Source organism: Canis lupus, chromosome 20 (assembly GCF_011100685.1).
Source record: "Canis lupus familiaris isolate Mischka breed German Shepherd chromosome 20, alternate assembly UU_Cfam_GSD_1.0, whole genome shotgun sequence".
Classification (NCBI taxonomy): domain Eukaryota; kingdom Metazoa; phylum Chordata; class Mammalia; order Carnivora; family Canidae; genus Canis; species Canis lupus.
The window spans coordinates 43133673-43150588 of record NC_049241.1 but is presented as its reverse complement, the minus strand read 5'-3'; the positions used below and the strand labels follow the sequence as shown (position 1 = coordinate 43150588).

Here is a 16916-nt window from a genome sequence, read left to right as displayed (position 1 = left end):
CGCGATCCTGGAGACCCAGGATCGAATCCCACATCGGGCTCCCGGTGCATGGAGCCTGCTTCTCCCTCTGCCTGTGTCTCTGCCTCTCTCTCTCTCTCTCTCTGTGACTATCATAAATAAATAAATAAATAAATAAATAAATAAATAAATAAATAAATAAATAAATAAATAAATAAATAAATAAAGAAGAGAAAGGGAACCTGATTTTTCAAACAATGCCCTGTCAAATTTTATAAACTTTGTACTATTTGTATATATTTCCCATTGTAAGAAAGGTGTTAGGGGCACCTGAGTGGCTCAGTGGTTGAGCGACTGCCTTTGGCTCGGCGTGATCCTGGGGTCCTGGGATCAAGTCCTGCATCAGGCTCCCCGCAGGGAGCCTGCTTCTCCCTCTGCCTGTATCTCTGCCTTTCTCTGTATCTCTTATGAATAAATAAGTAAAAACCTTAAAAAAGAACAAGAAAGGCTTTAAAAATGTTCTTTTTTTTTTTTTAAGATTTAATTTATTTATTCATGAGAGACACCGAGAGAGAGGCAGAGACACAGGCAGAGGGAGAAGCAGGCTCCACGCAGGGAGCCTGACGTGGGACTCGATCCCGGGTCTCCAAGATCACACCCTGGGCCGAAGGTAGCACTAAACTGCTGAGCCACCCGGGCTGCCCTAAAAATGTTCTTAATGGACAATTTCCAGCCCTTGCTTCAGAGATTCTGACTTGAGTTCATCTCAAGGCCGAGTGTGTTAATTTTCAACAGACAGCTCAGGAGATTCTGATACAGCATAGGGACCATGCTTCAAGAAGTCTTGATATACAGCACAGTGGGGAGCAGCTGTGTCATAGGGGGCCTGCTTCTGGCCTAGTTATTTAAACTTCTTTTGCTCTCTGGTAATTGCATACCCCTGGGCCACAACTTCCTGGCCGCCCTTTCAATTCATCAGTTTTACTAATGTTACTCATGAGAGCCTGGATACAAGAGGAGGAGGGTCTTAGTACATTGGACTGACTTTGGTATGAGGGTGTTTATACAAATATGTTTTAGTTATTTTCTAGTGGACTCTGCTGGCATGGTGGTGACGAGTCAGGAGGGTGTGTTCCGCAGCAACTGCATGGACTGTCTGGACAGAACCAATGTGATCCAGAGCCTGTTAGCTCGCCGCTCACTGCAGGCCCAGCTTCAGGTGCACACACTTTTTTTCTTATTACGTCAACAATGGAGCCCCAAATTAAAGAAGCCGCATCTTTAAAAGCCTTAGCAGAAAACATTAGAAAAACAAGGGGTGCCTGGGTGTCTCGGTTGGTTGAGTATCTGCTTTCAGCTCAGGTCATGTCCTGTGATGATTGAGCCCCACTGGGCTCCCTGCTTAGCAGGGAGTCGGCTTCTCCCTCTCCCTCTACCCCTCCTCCTGCCTGTGTGTGTGCACGCGCTCTCTCTCAAAAAAAAAAAAAAAAAAAAAAAAATTAAAAAAATACATTACAAAAACAACAGAAAACATTGATGTTGCTCCCCACCCTAACCTAGCTTTTGTTTTGTGTTTTTGTCTTTTCCATCCCGTGGGTGTGCACGTTGCCATACCTGTGGTCAGCATATGTGTATGCAGTTGTGGGGGTTTTTAAACAAGATTATATTTTTAAATAATACCTGCAGTCAGCGTGGGGTTCAAACGCATGACCCTGAGATCGAGAGGTGCACGTTCCACTGACCAAGCAAGTCAGGCACCCCTTTACACAGTTTTAAATTTGCCTGATCCTTTAGAGTTCTAGGGAGCCATAATTTTTTTTTAAAGTTACACTTACTAAGTTGCTACATTTTGGCTTATAAATAGCACTGTAGAGACTCTATCTGCATCTGTTACTATGAACTTGAATTCTTCCCTTTGGGTTCCTTGCCAGAAGTGGAATTTACTGCTAAAGAGAGTATGCTTTCCGAGAGGGACATAGCAGTCTATACTGCACCAGTGAGCACGATAAGTGAATCCATTTCATTGAACTCTTGCCAGTGTGAGATGTTTTTATTTAAAACTTTTTCCTGTATTAGTACAGAGTAGTACCTCACTGTTGTTTTCATTTGCATCTCTTCTATTACTGGCAAGTGATACTAACCTCCAGCTAAGAAGTTTCTGACACAGCTTTCTTTACCACTAAAATTGGGCTATTGAGAAAGATAGCTATAAATATTTTCTTGTGTTTATATTTGGAATTAAAAATGTAGAGCCCAGATTTCCAGATCACATTGGCACTTAGTATGAGGGCCAAACAAAACGCATGCCAAGTGGTTTCCTGCCTAAATAGTAAGCTGCGTTTATGACAGTTCAACTTTATTATTTTATGATACCAGAAAAGAATTACGGAAGTAAAACACCTCTGAAATGAATTGCCTTTGAATCCTAAGTAACACAGGCCAAAGAAGTGGTTTCCCTGTTTGAGCATGCTCTGGTTTGTATTGTACCTTGTCCTTTTCATCCTGATGAATTTGCTTCAGGGCCTGTTTTTTAATAGAAACAATAGTAGCAAAAACCAAAAACAAACCAGTAGTAGCAATGATTGTTTGCAAGGCCAATAAACAAAAACCTATTTAATTAGGTTCTGTAATCTATGTTTAACTATTTTACATGCTGAATGTAGTATCATAAAACCTAACCAGCCTTCAGAGAGTCTTGGGGCATCAGTGCCAGCTGGTGGGGTCCTCCAGTTGTGCCCCCCCCCCCCCCCCAGCTGAGGGTCATGGAGGGCAGCTCCTGTGCTGAGGTGGGAGCACCATCCTGGGGTGGAGATAGAGAGCTGTCATCTGAGGTGCAGTGACAGTGGGGACTCTGAGGTGGTAGAGGTCTGAGACAAAGCAAGGCAGGGGCTCCTAATCTGTGGTCAGTGACCCCCAAAGGGGAGTCCACAGAGGGATTCAGGAGGTGCAAAGGGCTGTGTGTATGTGCAGTTTGTGGGGAGGTAGGTGTATAGCATTCATCTGGGCGCTGGGTGTGAGGGAAGCCTGGAGATGGGAGTGGGAAGCTAGAGGGTGGAGGCAGTGGGAAGTTGGGGAGTGCTGCGAAGGAGGAGGTGATGGCTAGGGTCCTACCTCTGCTCTCCCTTCTGCCCCCCTGTTCCTGTGGGGCTGGGGCATAGGGAGAGTGGGGGCTGCAGGGGGAGGAGTCCTCAGAGGGGGAGGCCATTGTGAGCTGGGGCACCCTGTAGGCGAGGACTGTATTTCCCACCTGCAGCCAGGAACCATGTGATGATACCATGGGGGATTGTCTGCTTTTCTGGAATCATGTGTGCTGAAATCGGTTACATATGAATATGGTGTGCTTCCTATTCCAGAGACTAGGAGTTTTGCACGTGGGACAGAAGCTTGAAGAACAAAATGAATTTGAGAAGATTTATAAAAATGGTAGGTAATTTCTTTAGTAGAGGCAAAGTTACTCCGATGGTGAAATAAATTAATATCTTGGATTTAGGAACTCTGGTTGTCATGTGAATCACTGTTGATTATCTTTTCCTTGTTTTCACAGCCTGGGCTGACAACGCAAATGCTTGTGCCAAACAATACGCAGGCACTGGTGCCTTGAAGACGGACTTTACCAGGTAAGCCATGCTTTTCACATTGCACTCTGGATCTGCAGGTCTCGTGTCCCATCCAGAGGCCACGACACCCAGGGCCTCAGGACACAGCAGTTGAGTCAGGTGTGCTGGGAGGGGAGGCTCAGGTGCTGGAGGCTTCCTAGCCTCCCTGGGTGGTTATGCTATGTGGAGAGGCAGCCACACCCCCTAAACCCCCCTCTGCAGACCTCGCAATTCCGGCCCCGGTCCCTGCAGTCTGAAGCAGGACCTGAGGTTCTGGACCTCAGGGAAGCACCCAGGTGATGCCCATGCGGCTTTCCAGGACCACACTGGCTAGTGAGAGGTCAGGACGTTGGGGATTTGTTACAGATGTTGGTCTTTCTCTGCTGTAGCAATTCCCCGTTGGGGATTTGTTACAGATGTTGGTCTTTCTCTGCTGTAGCAATTCCCCGAGAGCAAACATTCCTAGTCTGTTGTTCTGACCCTGGTTGTGTGTTTCTCTTCGGGTTTCTTCCCCTTGCAGCTGGACCTGAACATTTTGTCATTTTTGCGCCAACTTTGATACTATTTTAGAGGGAGAGTGCATGTTTCTTGGACTTGCCAGTGGTGTCTTTTGGGAGATGTCTCCTTGATACTTTTAGGGGTGATTTTTAAAATCCTTGTAACTGGACAGCCCTGGTGGCACAGCGGTTTAGCACCACCTGCAGCCCAGGACGTGATCCTGGAGACCCTGGATCGAGTCCCACGTCAGGCTCCCTGTATGATGCCTGCTTCTCCCTCTGCCTGTGTCTCTGCCTCTCTCTCTCTGCCTGTGTCTCTGCCTCTCTCTCTCTCTGTCTCTATGAATAAATAAATAAAATCTTAAAAAAAAAAAAAAGAAAACCCTCTTTCTAAAAAAAAAAAAAAAAAAAAAAATCCTTGTAACTCACTTATCTCCATATCACATACTTGCCACAAAACCGTGGGAGAATTTACTATACAAATCTGTAACTTGAAATTCACCTCTTCTCCCCAGAACCGGGAAGAGAACTCAGCTGGGGCTTCTGATGGACGGCTGGAACTCAATGATACGGTATTACAAGAACAACTTCTCTGATGGCTTCCGGCAGGTGAGTTTGTGTTTGGTGCTCATGTCTGGTCGTCAGGGGACCGCAGCTTTGTACTGTTCTTGAGTCACATAATTATATCGAATTGGGGACTTATTAATTCCTTTCCTCTGTTCTAGGATTCCATAGACTTATTTCTTGGGAACTACTCAGTGGATGAATTAGAATCTCACAGTCCTTTAAGTGTTCCACGGGATTTGAAATTCCTGGCTGTAAGAAACCTTTCTTTTTCAAGTTTTGTTTTTTTCTTGCAAAGATTTATTTATTTCAGAGAGAGAGTATGTGAGGAGGTTCGGCGGGGCGGGTGGGGAGGAAAGAATCTCAAGCAGACTGCCTGCTGAGTGCAGAGCCTAACTTGGGGCTCAATACAATGACCCTGAGATTACAGCCTCAGCTGGAATCAAGAGTCGTGGACACCTAACGGACTGAGCCACTCAGGCGCCCCTGTTTTTCAAGTTTAAAAGCATTAGGTCTGAAGGTATAGATGGCGCCAAGTCCATTTGATTTAAAACTCCCTATGTTGTTCTAAATGGACTGTAAATACTTCTTTTATCTGAGGAGAAGATGAGGGAAAGGAGTAAAAGAACTTTGGGACGTTTGTTTTCTCTCACATGTCACTGTCTTTTTCTGTGAGAGCACTGGAGCAGAAGGGAGCTCGGAGGGTTTCTCGTTTCAGGGAGGCTCCACTCCTGTCACGGTCAGGGGTCGCTGGGGGCAAAGCTGTAGCATGGAAAGCAGAGTGGTTCTTGACACTTCTGTCCTTTTTTTGACCTCTCTATTCACCAGACTTTGCAGGAGCCCCTCTGGGGTCTCACCCAGTGGGCAGAGTGCCCCTGCACGGAGCAGGCTTCTCACTTGGGCAGCCTCTCTTCATTTGGCTCCTAGGCTTGGGCCAGAGCCATGCTTCTTCACACCTTGTGGCCTAACCAGTCTGAAGACTTCAGCAGTTGTGATTGAACCCCCCCCCCCCGCCCCCAATAATGGGGTTTTGTTGGGAAAAGATATTTTGTAGTTAGATTGCAAAAGGGTTTTCTTTTTCACACAAAGCTTGCACAACAGACTTCGAAACCATTGAGTAGTGTTCTTAAGTGATGGCTTGTCTCTCCATTTTTCTTTTCAGTTGCCTATTATCATGGTTGTTGCCTTTTCGATGTGCATTATCTGTTTGCTGATGGCTGGTAAGTCTGCTCTTCCTTCACAGACTCACATTCCTTTCTCAGAATGTGGCACTTCCTTGTACAGCGTCTTGAGTTTGCAAGCATATTCTGCACTTGATGTTTTCCTGTTAATTGTAGGGGGAGCAAAGTGACCAGATGTGAGTAGTTTAAATGTAACAAGAGAAATAATTTATAATTCTTCAGTATTTTGTTCTTTGTTCAAATTCAATAATTGTTGTTAGGTCTTGGTTTTGGTTTTTTAAGATTTAAACTTTTTTTCCTTCTTAATCTAAGTAATACAAAGTAATCTTAGAAAACACAGGTGAAAAAGAAGAAAATATTATTTATCGTTCTGCTTTGTAGAGATAAGCTAACTACACTTAACATTGTGATGTTTTATCTATTTATTTTTTTAAGATTTTATTTATTTATTCATGAGAGACACAGAGAGAGAGGCAGAGACACAGGCAGAGGGAGAAGCAGGCTCCATGCAGGAAGCCTGACCTGGGACTCAATCCCGGCTCTCCAGGATCAGGCCCTGGGCTGAAGGCGGCACTAAAGTGCTGAGCCACCCGGGCTGCCCCGTTGTGATCTTTTAAAGATTTATTTATTTATTTATGATAGACGTGACGGGGGGAGGGCAGAGACACAGGAGGAGGGAGAAGCAGGCTCCATGTCGGGAGCCCGACGCGGGACTCGATCCCGGGACTCCAGGATCGTGCCCTGGGCCAAAGGCAGGTGCCAAACTGCTGAGCCACCCAGGGATCCCCATTGTGATGTTTTAATCTTTGTGTGTGTGATTTTTTTTTTTTTTTTTTTACAAGTGAGATACACATTTTTTATAATCTGTTTTTTCTCATTGAGCAATATAATATAAGCCTTTCCCCATGTTCTTTATTTTTAATGGCTGCATTAAAATCCATTTATGGATATATAATTTATTTAGCCAGCCACCTGTTACTGGACAAGCAAATGTTATTAATAGATTAATACACTACTTATCATTAAATTTTAGTAGATTGAGGGGCAGCTGGGTGGCTCAGTCGATTAAGTGTCTGACTCTTGATTTCATCTCAGGTTGTGATCTCAGGGTTGTGGGATTGAGCCTCGCATCCAGCTCCATGCTAAGCATGGAGCCTGCTTAAGATTCTCATTCTTTCTCTAAAGAAAAAAAAAATTTTTTTTAGCCTAAGAACTTGTGCTAACGAGGTCTTTACTGGTTTTCTCTTTTTCTCTCACTGTTTTCCTGTGTTACTAAGCTAATAAGCACGTAGGATTAAAGTGTTTCCGTTAGGTACTCTTCAGTGCTATGGGATCTGAGTCTATGAGTTGGCTGTATTACGCTTTGAGATGCAGCTTTAGGCAGGTTGGGCTGTCTTGTCTGAGCTCCGCCCATTGTCAGGGTCCCATTCTCACTCTCCCCTCTCACAGTGGCCCTTTGTTCTCCCACACAGACCTTACCCCCTTCTCATCTCCACAGCATCATGTCCCTTTCTTACAGCACTGTGTCCTTTGGCCTCATAAGCATCTGGGGATCTCTTTTTCTGAGGTGGCGTATCTCTGTGGTGTATCCAGCATCCCTAGTGAACATCTCTCTTTGTGGGTCATGATTTGCATATTCGTTTATCTTTCTCACTGGATAAGCAACACTTTGAGGGCAGACACTGTGCCTTTCTCAATGTTTTATCTCCTGTGTCTGGGATATAGTAAGCCCTCAGCAAAAATTTGCTGAGCTAAGGACCCTTAACACCACCCCTACGCGCATTCTGGAGCAGAGGGTCAATAGGTACCTGTTCATGTCTGAAATCCCTGTAATCCCCTCCGTGTTCAGCGCCATAGGCAGTCATGACATAGGCAGGGAGCCATCCTGTTGTACTCTAGGGCAGGAGTTAGCAAACATTTTCTCTAAAGAGCAAGATAATAAATAGTTTTGACTTCCAAACTACATACCATCTCCATTTGCACATTATTTGTTTTGACAACTTTTGGAAATGTAAAAACTCTTCTTAGCTCACAGTACGAAAACAGGCTGAGGGCTCTAGAGCACGGGCAGTGCTTTGTGGCATAATTTGGGCCCTGTGTCCAGTCTGGGGACAGGAAGGAAGGTGGACAGGGCCAGCGAGCACGTGCCTCTCGTGATTCCTAGGGGATCATGCTCTTCAATCCCTAGACTCTCTGACTTCTTTAAAACACTGCCTAGTGGATGCCATTTTCTGGGAGCCTGTCGAATTAGTTTTGTTACTTTGATCTCTTCTGTGTTTTCTTGACATCCCTGTAGAACGTCTGGGGAGGGAGGAAAGTTGACAGCTCAGCCTGAACAAGTGATGATTCCTTTGGGGAATGTCCTGGGTTGGGCTTGTGAGGAACTGCCTTTCTTCTTTGTCCAAGAAGAATTTTAAAACTCAGAGGTGTGAAAATGAGCGATTATGTAAATTTTTATAAAAAGAGATGGATGCTGAGGATAGCAATGTTTCATGTTAGTGCTATAAAATGATGAGCATTGTGATGTTTAGATGTGATAGCATCTGATTTCTAGCCTGTTCTTTGGGTTTTTAGAGAATGGGGAATAAGCGCAGCATGATCTCCGACAGCTTGCTAGGAAAGAGCCTGCCTGGCATGCTTTCTCACCGTCTCCTGGCCTCTGCACACATCTCCCAGGTCTGCAGGTGCAGTCAGTCCTGTCACAGGAGGGAAGCTGTGCTAGGTTCAGCTGCTCAAGTAGTAGAACAAAGTAGATCTTTTCCCACTGCTACTAACCCTCGTGAACTCTAGACATTGCAAAAAATGCTTATCGGGAGAGTTGTGTGAAATTGGTCATTAAGATATGTTACTGAGCTTTGTCTTACACACTTTTATACATAGCTTTTCTGAAGCATGTATGTATGTTTTGTACAGTTATTTTTTGTGTAGGCATCTTGATTGTGGTAAATGTATTAATAGTTTCTTGTAATATAAAAGTGCTGAGTCTAAAAGTAAGTAATTATTTGCATGATTGGAATGCAAATAGTTTGGTCAGGTGGTTTTTAAGCTGTGGCCTCTAAATCAGTGGCTTCGACATACCTGGAAACTTGTTAGAAATGCAGATTCTTGAGCCCCACCCCCACTTGCCAAGTCAGAATCTCTGGGGTTGGCCCCAGCAGCCCACACCTTGTCAAGCTCTGGAGAGTTCTGATGCCAGTCAGAGTTCAAGAGCCACTTGTTTAAACCTTAATTGAGAGGTTCTTATATTTTTCCTGCAGATGTGGTAATAAACTTTGATATTGTGAAGATGAAACTTTAATATTTAAACACTGGACTTTAATTTTGCTAAGCAGCTGAAAACTGCCTCTGGGATCAATAAAATGATTTTTATTTATCAACTCTTTTTTTATATATCAATAGGTGACACTTGGACAGAAACACTGGCCTATGTGCTTTTCTGGGGAGTTGCAAGCATCGGAACATTTTTCATTATTCTTTATAACGGCAAAGATTTTGTCGATGCTCCCAGATTGGTCCAGAAAGAAAAGATGGACTGAATTTGTGTCTGTGGAAAGCGGCTTGGCTTAGAAGATTCCATTATGCAGAACTGGAGTCTTTACTGACCCGCTTTCCACGTCACCCCGAGGTCTTTCGAAAGCCTTTCTCCAAAAGCCCACTCTGTGCGCCGTGTGGGGGGATGACCTCTGGTCAGCCTGATGTTCCTGCCTTGACCATCTCTTCATTACTTGGACAGCTCTAGTTATAATTTGAAGCTCTTCTGTAATTAAAAGGTAACCTGAATCCAGCTCCTGGAATGGAAGGAATCTATTCCTTGTCAATTTAATCAACTCTTGCAGAATAAGTAATATATTTAAGAAATCTAGCTTCTTTCCTTATTTAAAATGGTAAAATTATTTTTCTAGCTCAGTTTCCTTATTGTCACTGTAGAGGCAGTTGCTGTTAGCAAGCGAACTTCCCCACACATCTTTGAATTTTTCTTAAAAGTTGAATAATAAGCTAATTTGCCTGTGTGTATGCAGTGTGAGTGTGTCACAGACATCAGGTAGTTTGACAAAGCAGATTGTGACCTCCTGGCAGGGCTGGCGGGGACCGGGGCTGGCGTTTCGGTTGAGCTGCCTTCTGAGTTCAGCTTGAACTTGGGTGTGAAGAAGAAGTTCAGATTTACTTTATCTTTTTTAAAAGGTGTAAATGAAATCAAAGAATGTAAAGTCTGTGTCTTATGCTAAAGGTCCAAAGCCGCCTCTGTTTTAAGGATTTGCCCCAGTGTGGAAGATACCCTCCGTTGGTCGGTTCCTCCCTCCTGGATGTGTTGGTTTCTTTGGGGTTCGTTCATTGAGACTCGTGAGCCTCTGGGAGGCTCTGGTGCTGGACTTGGTGTTGCACTTGGAGGCAGCAGCTGCTTTCCACGCATGGTACTATCAATGCTTTTCACTCTGTAAAGGTTTCTGTTAACGATCAATAAATGTGTCTGAAATTTCGTGCTTCCAGGTAGTTAGAGTTCTCCAAATCAAGGACCAACTTAAATGTTAATTTATGTGCAAAAACAAGCCTGAAAAATATGCTTTAGAAGCTGTGCATAGTTTCTAACTATAAGTTGGACTGTATATTCAAACTGTAATTATGAGGTTTAAATATTAGGAAAGTGTGTAGGGTAGCATACTTGCCACTATTTTAAAACTGTCAATTAAATACTGCTACAATATTTGTGTTGTGCTTGAAAATATGTACAGTTTTTTTCAATAGTAAGACCTTCTGTTGTCCTTAAATCTCTCAAAGCGCCTTTATTTCAACATGACTTTTTTTTTTCAAACATTATCTTTTATAAACGTTAATAAAGAGTCATTGCTTCTAGAAACTCTAAAGGAGATAGTAGCTGGAAGCCCTCTGTAGCTTAAAATCAGTCATTAAAACTCACAATAGGGTAAGTAATTAGGACTACCTATTCTTAACATGTAAATAAGCATAATTTGTTCCAAAGATGAAACATTTGAAACTTGGTTCCTGTCTACTGTAATATATTACTCAAGTGCTACTGGACATTTCACGTGAAGAACCGACTTCCACAACCACAGCAAAGACCAGCTGGGAGCTGCTCGTGTGGCTCATGTGGCTGCTCTGCAGCAAATGGACTCATGCTGGTGTGTTAGAGCCTAAAGTATCCGTATTCAGAACCTGCCGTGATTTTATTTCTAAATTCATGTACTGTACATCCTTAAGTGAAAATAAATGTCATACTCTTTTCTAACCACCGTTGGTATCATTCCTATACTTTGTCTCGAAAGGGATGTTCTTTAACAATTTTTTTAAAAGATTCTATATGGGGATCCCTGGGTGGCTCAGCGGTTTAGCACCTGCCTTCAGCCCAGGGCGTGATCCTGGAGTACCGGGATTGAGTCCCACATCGGGCTCTCTGCATGGAGCCTGCTTCTCCCTCTGCCTGTGTCTCTGACTCTCTCTCTCTCTCTCTCTGTGTATCTCTCATGAATAAATAAATAAAATCTTTAAAAAATAAAAAATAATAATAATAATAAAGATTCTTTATGAGGGGCACCTGGGTGACTCAGCGGTTTAGCGCCTGCCTTCAGCCGAGGGCGTGATCCTGGAGTCCCGGCATCGAGTTCCACGTCGGGCTCCCTGCATGGAGCCTGCTTCTCCCTCTGCTTGTGTCTCTGACTCTCTCTCTCTCTCTCTCTCTCTCTCTGTCCTCTCATGAATAAATAAATAAAATCTTTAAAAAATAAAAAATAAAAGATTCTATATGAGGGGCACCTGGGTGGCTCAGCGGTTTAGCACCTACCTGCCTTCGGCCCAGGACATGATCCTGGAGACCCGGGATCGAGTCCCACGTCAGGCTCCCTGCATGGAGCCTGCTTCTTTCTCTGCCTGTGTCTCTGACTCTCTCTCTGTGTCTCTCATGAATAAATACATAAAATCTTAAAAAAAAAAAAAAAGATTTTATTTGAGAGAGAGCACGAGCAGAGGGGAGGGGTACAGGGAGAGGGAGAAGCGGACTGCCCTGCTGAGCAGGGAGCCCCATGTGAGACTTGATCCCACGACTCTGAGATCATGACCTGAGCTGAAGGCAGATGCTGAGCCACCCAAGTGTAAGTAAGCAAGACATTTCATAGGTTCTGAAATCCTGCTTTGCAGGTATCACTTGAGAAATTGTTTTTTCCTCTATTTTTTAGTTATAGATAAAACCAGGGAAACATTTAGTAAAGTATGATATCTATAAAAAGATTTCCCTGGCACCCCACCCCCCAAAAGTTAGTTTTTCAGAATGACACAGGTCTTACGTGGGAAGAGGGACAGTGTTGCCTATTAGAAAATGATCTCTCAGGCCACGGGAACGTGTGCATGAATGAAGTGGGCACACTGGGGTCAACCCTTTGGCACCTAGGAGGCCCTCACGGGATTGAGGCAACAGTCCTTGGAGATGGGCTGTGGGGTATACAGTCCCCCTCAGGAGCCCAGCAGAGCCGCCTCGGGCTGTGTCGTGCCTGTCCCTGGTGGCAGCTCCCAGCATGGGCTCTAGCAGCTTCCTTTCTTGCACACTGGTGAAGGTGAGCTGCCCCAGCGGCTTCCTGTGAAGAGGTTTTCAGGAATTCCCTACCACCCACCACCTGGGACCTTCTGTCCTTCCCTCCCATACATTAATCGGTGTTTTGTGCTTGGGCATCCAGCTCCTCCCTTCCATGGGGCAAAGAGAAAGGTTAATGATCCTCTGATTGCCTGGTTATGCTTGAGTATGAATGAGATTTTAGTCCATGTGTTACCCACGCGTCTGTCTGTGCTTTTATTTGCAGCTTTGGAATAGCAGGTTTGTCCAGTTGAGGATCCTGGGGCTGGGAGTGGGGAGGGGTGGGGGAGGCGGTCCCCAGAATGATGTGATGCAGATTCCTCCGTTCTGACAGCAGGGGATGGACTTGTGGTCAGGATTGGAGTTGTTGCACCAAGCCCAAGGCCTGGCCAGAAGGGCGGGGAAAGCGCAGGCGTGTATGCGTGTGCAGGGGCGGGTGGTGCTGGGGGCAGCGGCTTACACAGATGAGGGTCTCGGGGTTGTCTCGTTCAGAGTCCCGAGGTCAGAAGAAAGTATCCCAGTGAGGATATGTTACGTGTCGGTTGCCCCGTGAGGCCCCCAGCACAGCTGCTCGGCCCAAGGAAGGCGGCAATGCGGAGTGCCAGTCCTCCGTAACCTAAACTCAGGAGTGTCGTCAGTCACGTCTGCCGTTTCCCGTGTGTTGGGAAGCAGTCACTGGATCCAGCTCACGCGAGGGGAGGAGAGGGACCACACGGGGCATGAGTGCCAGGAGGTGCGCATCTCTGGGCCATCGAGGAAGTCTGCCGTCGCAGCCGATGAGAGAAAAACCCAAAAGCCGGGGACTCCAGGCTGGGGCCTGGAGAACCCGGTGGCCCCTGCAGGCAGGTGCCGCATAGGCTGGGACCGCCTGCGTAGCACACGAGCCCCGGAGTGGCACAGGACGACCGTGACGTTTGTTCTGCTCGCACAGCCCTGCCTGGTAGGCCTCGCTCCTCTGGGCTCCGCTTGGCACGAGTGGTGTGGCTCCGAGGCCAGCGGCCCCCAGCAGCAGCAGCTCGCCCCTACCTGGGACGGGCCGAGGGGAGGGGAGAGGGAGGAGGCGGACACAGGCTCTGCGGTGTGCAAGGGTCTCCCCGTCCGGAGCAGCTGCCCGAGGGCCCCGCGCCTGGCACAGCCGCGCTGCTGTTTGCGTAGCTCCTGGCACCCTTCTCTCCGTGGAAGGAGCCTGGGGAAGGACACCTCGCCCTAGAAGTTCAGGACCTCAGCTCAGTCTCAAGCTTCACTGCTTCCCTCCTGTACTTTTGGGCGCCCGTAACAGAACGGGGGAGAAGAGGCCCTGCACCTGTGGAGGCCCGTGTGCTTCCCAGGGCCCCCCCACTACGTCCTCCCAGAGAGGTACTTGTCTTGCTTCACATTAACTCCTATTCCCTATTAGTTGAGGACGCCCGTGTATTCCTAGAGAGGTTCACGTGTCAGCATGTTCATTCGGATTTATATACATATATATATTTTAAAGATTTTATTTATTCATGAGAGAGACAGGCAGAGGGAGAAGCAGGCTCCATGCAGGGAGCCTGACGTGGGACTCGATCCCGGGTCTCCAGGGTCACGCCCTGCGCTGAAGGAGGTGCTAAACCGCTGAGCCACCGGGGCTGCCCTCATTCAGATTTATAGATCACAGTTCACTTTTTACCCGATCTGATGCAGATGGACATCTGGTGGTTTCTGGGGGTAGCTCTTGCACTCAGTTACGGGTTCTCCACGCTCTAGGAATGCCGCTTGGCTCTTTACTTTCTAGCTAGCATTTATGGAATGACCACTTTGGATCAGTCACTATAGTTTGTGCTGCTGCGGGAGGAAAATGAGAAATAGAGATACTTAGCTTAGCCTCCTGGCTCACGACGGAGAGTGTTTCTCCCTGGCATCTGCCCAGAAGAGGAATTAGAAGCCAGAAATAGACAAGATAACATGAAAGCATTTTCTAAATTGGTTGTGCCATGTATATGCCTGGTGGTTCCATGTTACTACCAATGCCCGGTATGCCAAATGGGCCTAATTTTTTAATCTGGTAGGTATAAAATGGTATCTCATTCTGGCATTTCTCCAATCACTGATGACACTGAGCATCTTTTCGTAATTCTTTTTTTGGTCGTTGGTGTTCCTGTTCTGTGCCTTGTTGAGGTCTTTTTGCCTGTTTCTGTTAGACTGTCCTTTTTGATTTGTTGAGGTTCTTTATATTCTAGAGAGTAGTTCTTTGTTGGTTTATATGTGCTATATAAATCTTCTCCCAGCAGAGTATGCAGGGCAGGGCCCTCATGTTAAACAGTCTTGCTTTTTGAAGAAAATCTAAGTCCCTGATCTGGCCCAGAAGGCCTTACTGACCTGACCCTGCCCACTCCGTGCCCACCTCCGATCACCCTCCCATTCTAACCACTGGCTCCTTTCTGCTCTCTCTCACCCCTGGGCCTTTGCACGTGCTGTTGCCTCTGCCTGGACAGATATTCCATCCTCAGAGAGTCCTCCTCAACCACCTGATTGATGTGCTGCCCCTCTCACACCATCACTTGACCCATTTCTTGGCTTCTTAAAACCATCACAGTCTCTACTCCTCTCATTCGTTACCCATGACCATCGCTCTTCCCTTCCAGAATGTAAGTACCCTAAAGATCAGGAATGTGTCTGTTCTGTTCAGCACCATCCCCGGCACCTACCCCGGGACTGATGTGCAACACACCAGTTGGTGATCTCAATAGAGGCTGATAACATGCAGGTAGGCGACTGTCAGGAAGTGGTTCCCATGTCAGAGACCGGTCAAGACATTCTGGTTAAGAATTTCCTATTTGTCGATGATGTTTTTGCCTTACAAGTGAATGTTTAAATCTGTTACCTATTTTTTTCTCTTCCCGTGACTAATGTCAAATAGAAACTGATGGGAGAGTTAATTCTCTGACCCAGCTTTTCTGACAATAAAGTGGAACAGCCACAAATTAATTTTTCTGCCTAACTCGTACAAAAGTCTAACACAATAGCTTGGACACACGCCCCCCCCACCCCCCCCGGCCCCAGGACAATTGTGAGGGCACACTCAGGCCTGCTGCGGTTTCTTGCCTCCGCCAGAGAGAGCCCCCGAAACGGGCAGGCTGGGCAGCATGCCTCTCAGAAGAGTTGAAAAAATTTTGCATCGATTCAGAAGAGCTCACACTGTTTGACATCCAGCAAATTAAACATTATTTTTCTGATCTTTCTTAGGGAATCTGACCATCATGTGAGGGTCTTTGTCCGTTGCATCAGTGTGGTTTCATTGGCTGTGTGAGGGGGAAATGTGGAAGGGGATAGAAACAAGATGCCGGGTGGAGTCTCCTTTATTTACTGTGTTTTCGGAATCAGCTTGTCTTTTTACATAATGATGGAAAATCTTGTATGAAGAAAGAGCTCTTAAAACTGCAGCCAGTACATGACCCAAAACCTATAGATGCAGTTGTTTAGGATTTTATTTATGAGGACAATTGCTAAAAACCCTGATATTTCTCTCCCAGATTTCTTAGAGCTAAGTCAAGGGCCATTATGTCTCGAGCACTAATAGAGAGCTCCCTGGAGTCCACGATCTGGCCGTGGCATCATGGTGACTGTTACGTGGACAGGGATGAAACGTCCCCTTGTCCCCCCACCCCACCCCCCAAGCCCTCCTGGTGGAGGATAGACAAACACCAGATGACCACTTCTGTGCAGCACCTGGGAAATGGTCAACCAAGAATTTTTTGAGACAGGACTTACTCCTGGTTCAAGAGGATTACCGAGAAATGTTCTGCTCTTCGTGAAGTTCACAGAAACCAGAATAAAACTGAACCAAATTTAAGTGCTCGCACGCAGGTGGTTTGAACAGGCGGCCAGGTATAGAAACATGGACATCCAGTCACTGAATAAAGCAATGATTTAGGACAACGTTGGTCTCCGTGGTCCTCAGGATACTCGGCATGTGGGTCTGAAACACCCTGCTGGTGACTGACCCCCGGGAGGGGCGGCCCATGTGGTCAGACCGTGACCGTGCCAGGGTGAGGGTGGGGGGTCCCTCTCTGTAAGGATTCAGGAACTGTGTGCCGTGTATTTGACATTGAGTGTGCCCACGGTCTCAGCCCTGATATGTAAGGTTTTTCGACGCTAAACCCTCTGATGGAGAATCAGAGGACCGAGTATTAGTGGTTAGTAAATGCTGGGGCACGCATTTCAAAGGCAAGTGATTTGATTTTTTTTTTTTTTTTTAATGTAACTGGCCATGAGGTGAAGCTAGGAAGTATTGATAAGATGGCTGTAAAAGATAGCAGAAGACCTTCCTAATGCCTGTTTTCGTTATAGAGGACATTTATAGCATGAAAAAAGTTAAAAAACCAAAACGCAAACCTCCAGCTGATGTCCTATATGAGTGTTTGTCTTCAAAAATGTTTGTACAAATCTACCCAGAGAAACTTCCCTGAATTCTGTATGCCGGTGAAGCCAGAATGTTAGGGCAGGAAGGTGCCCTCTCCACTTAGGGATGACCTTGATCTACTTATTGCCGTTAAAAAAAGACAGGAGACGTTGG

The 16916-nt window shown here is 46.0% G+C and overlaps 1 protein-coding gene across 1 annotated transcript in view; it reads left to right on the top strand.

Moving 5' to 3' along the window:
• The window catches only part of SACM1L (SAC1 like phosphatidylinositide phosphatase), a 59600-nt gene extending 48555 nt beyond the window's left edge, over positions 1-11045 (top strand). Inside the window, exons 14-20 of the mRNA XM_038566677.1 lie at positions 1039-1177; positions 3312-3381; positions 3503-3575; positions 4567-4660; positions 4777-4869; positions 5778-5835; positions 9196-11045. Of these exons, the coding sequence (XP_038422605.1) occupies positions 1039-1177; positions 3312-3381; positions 3503-3575; positions 4567-4660; positions 4777-4869; positions 5778-5835; positions 9196-9332 (664 nt within the window). The 3' untranslated portion in view covers positions 9333-11045. The remainder of the gene's footprint in view (positions 1-1038; positions 1178-3311; positions 3382-3502; positions 3576-4566; positions 4661-4776; positions 4870-5777; positions 5836-9195) is intronic.
• The last annotated feature ends 5871 nt before the right edge of the window (positions 11046-16916 follow it).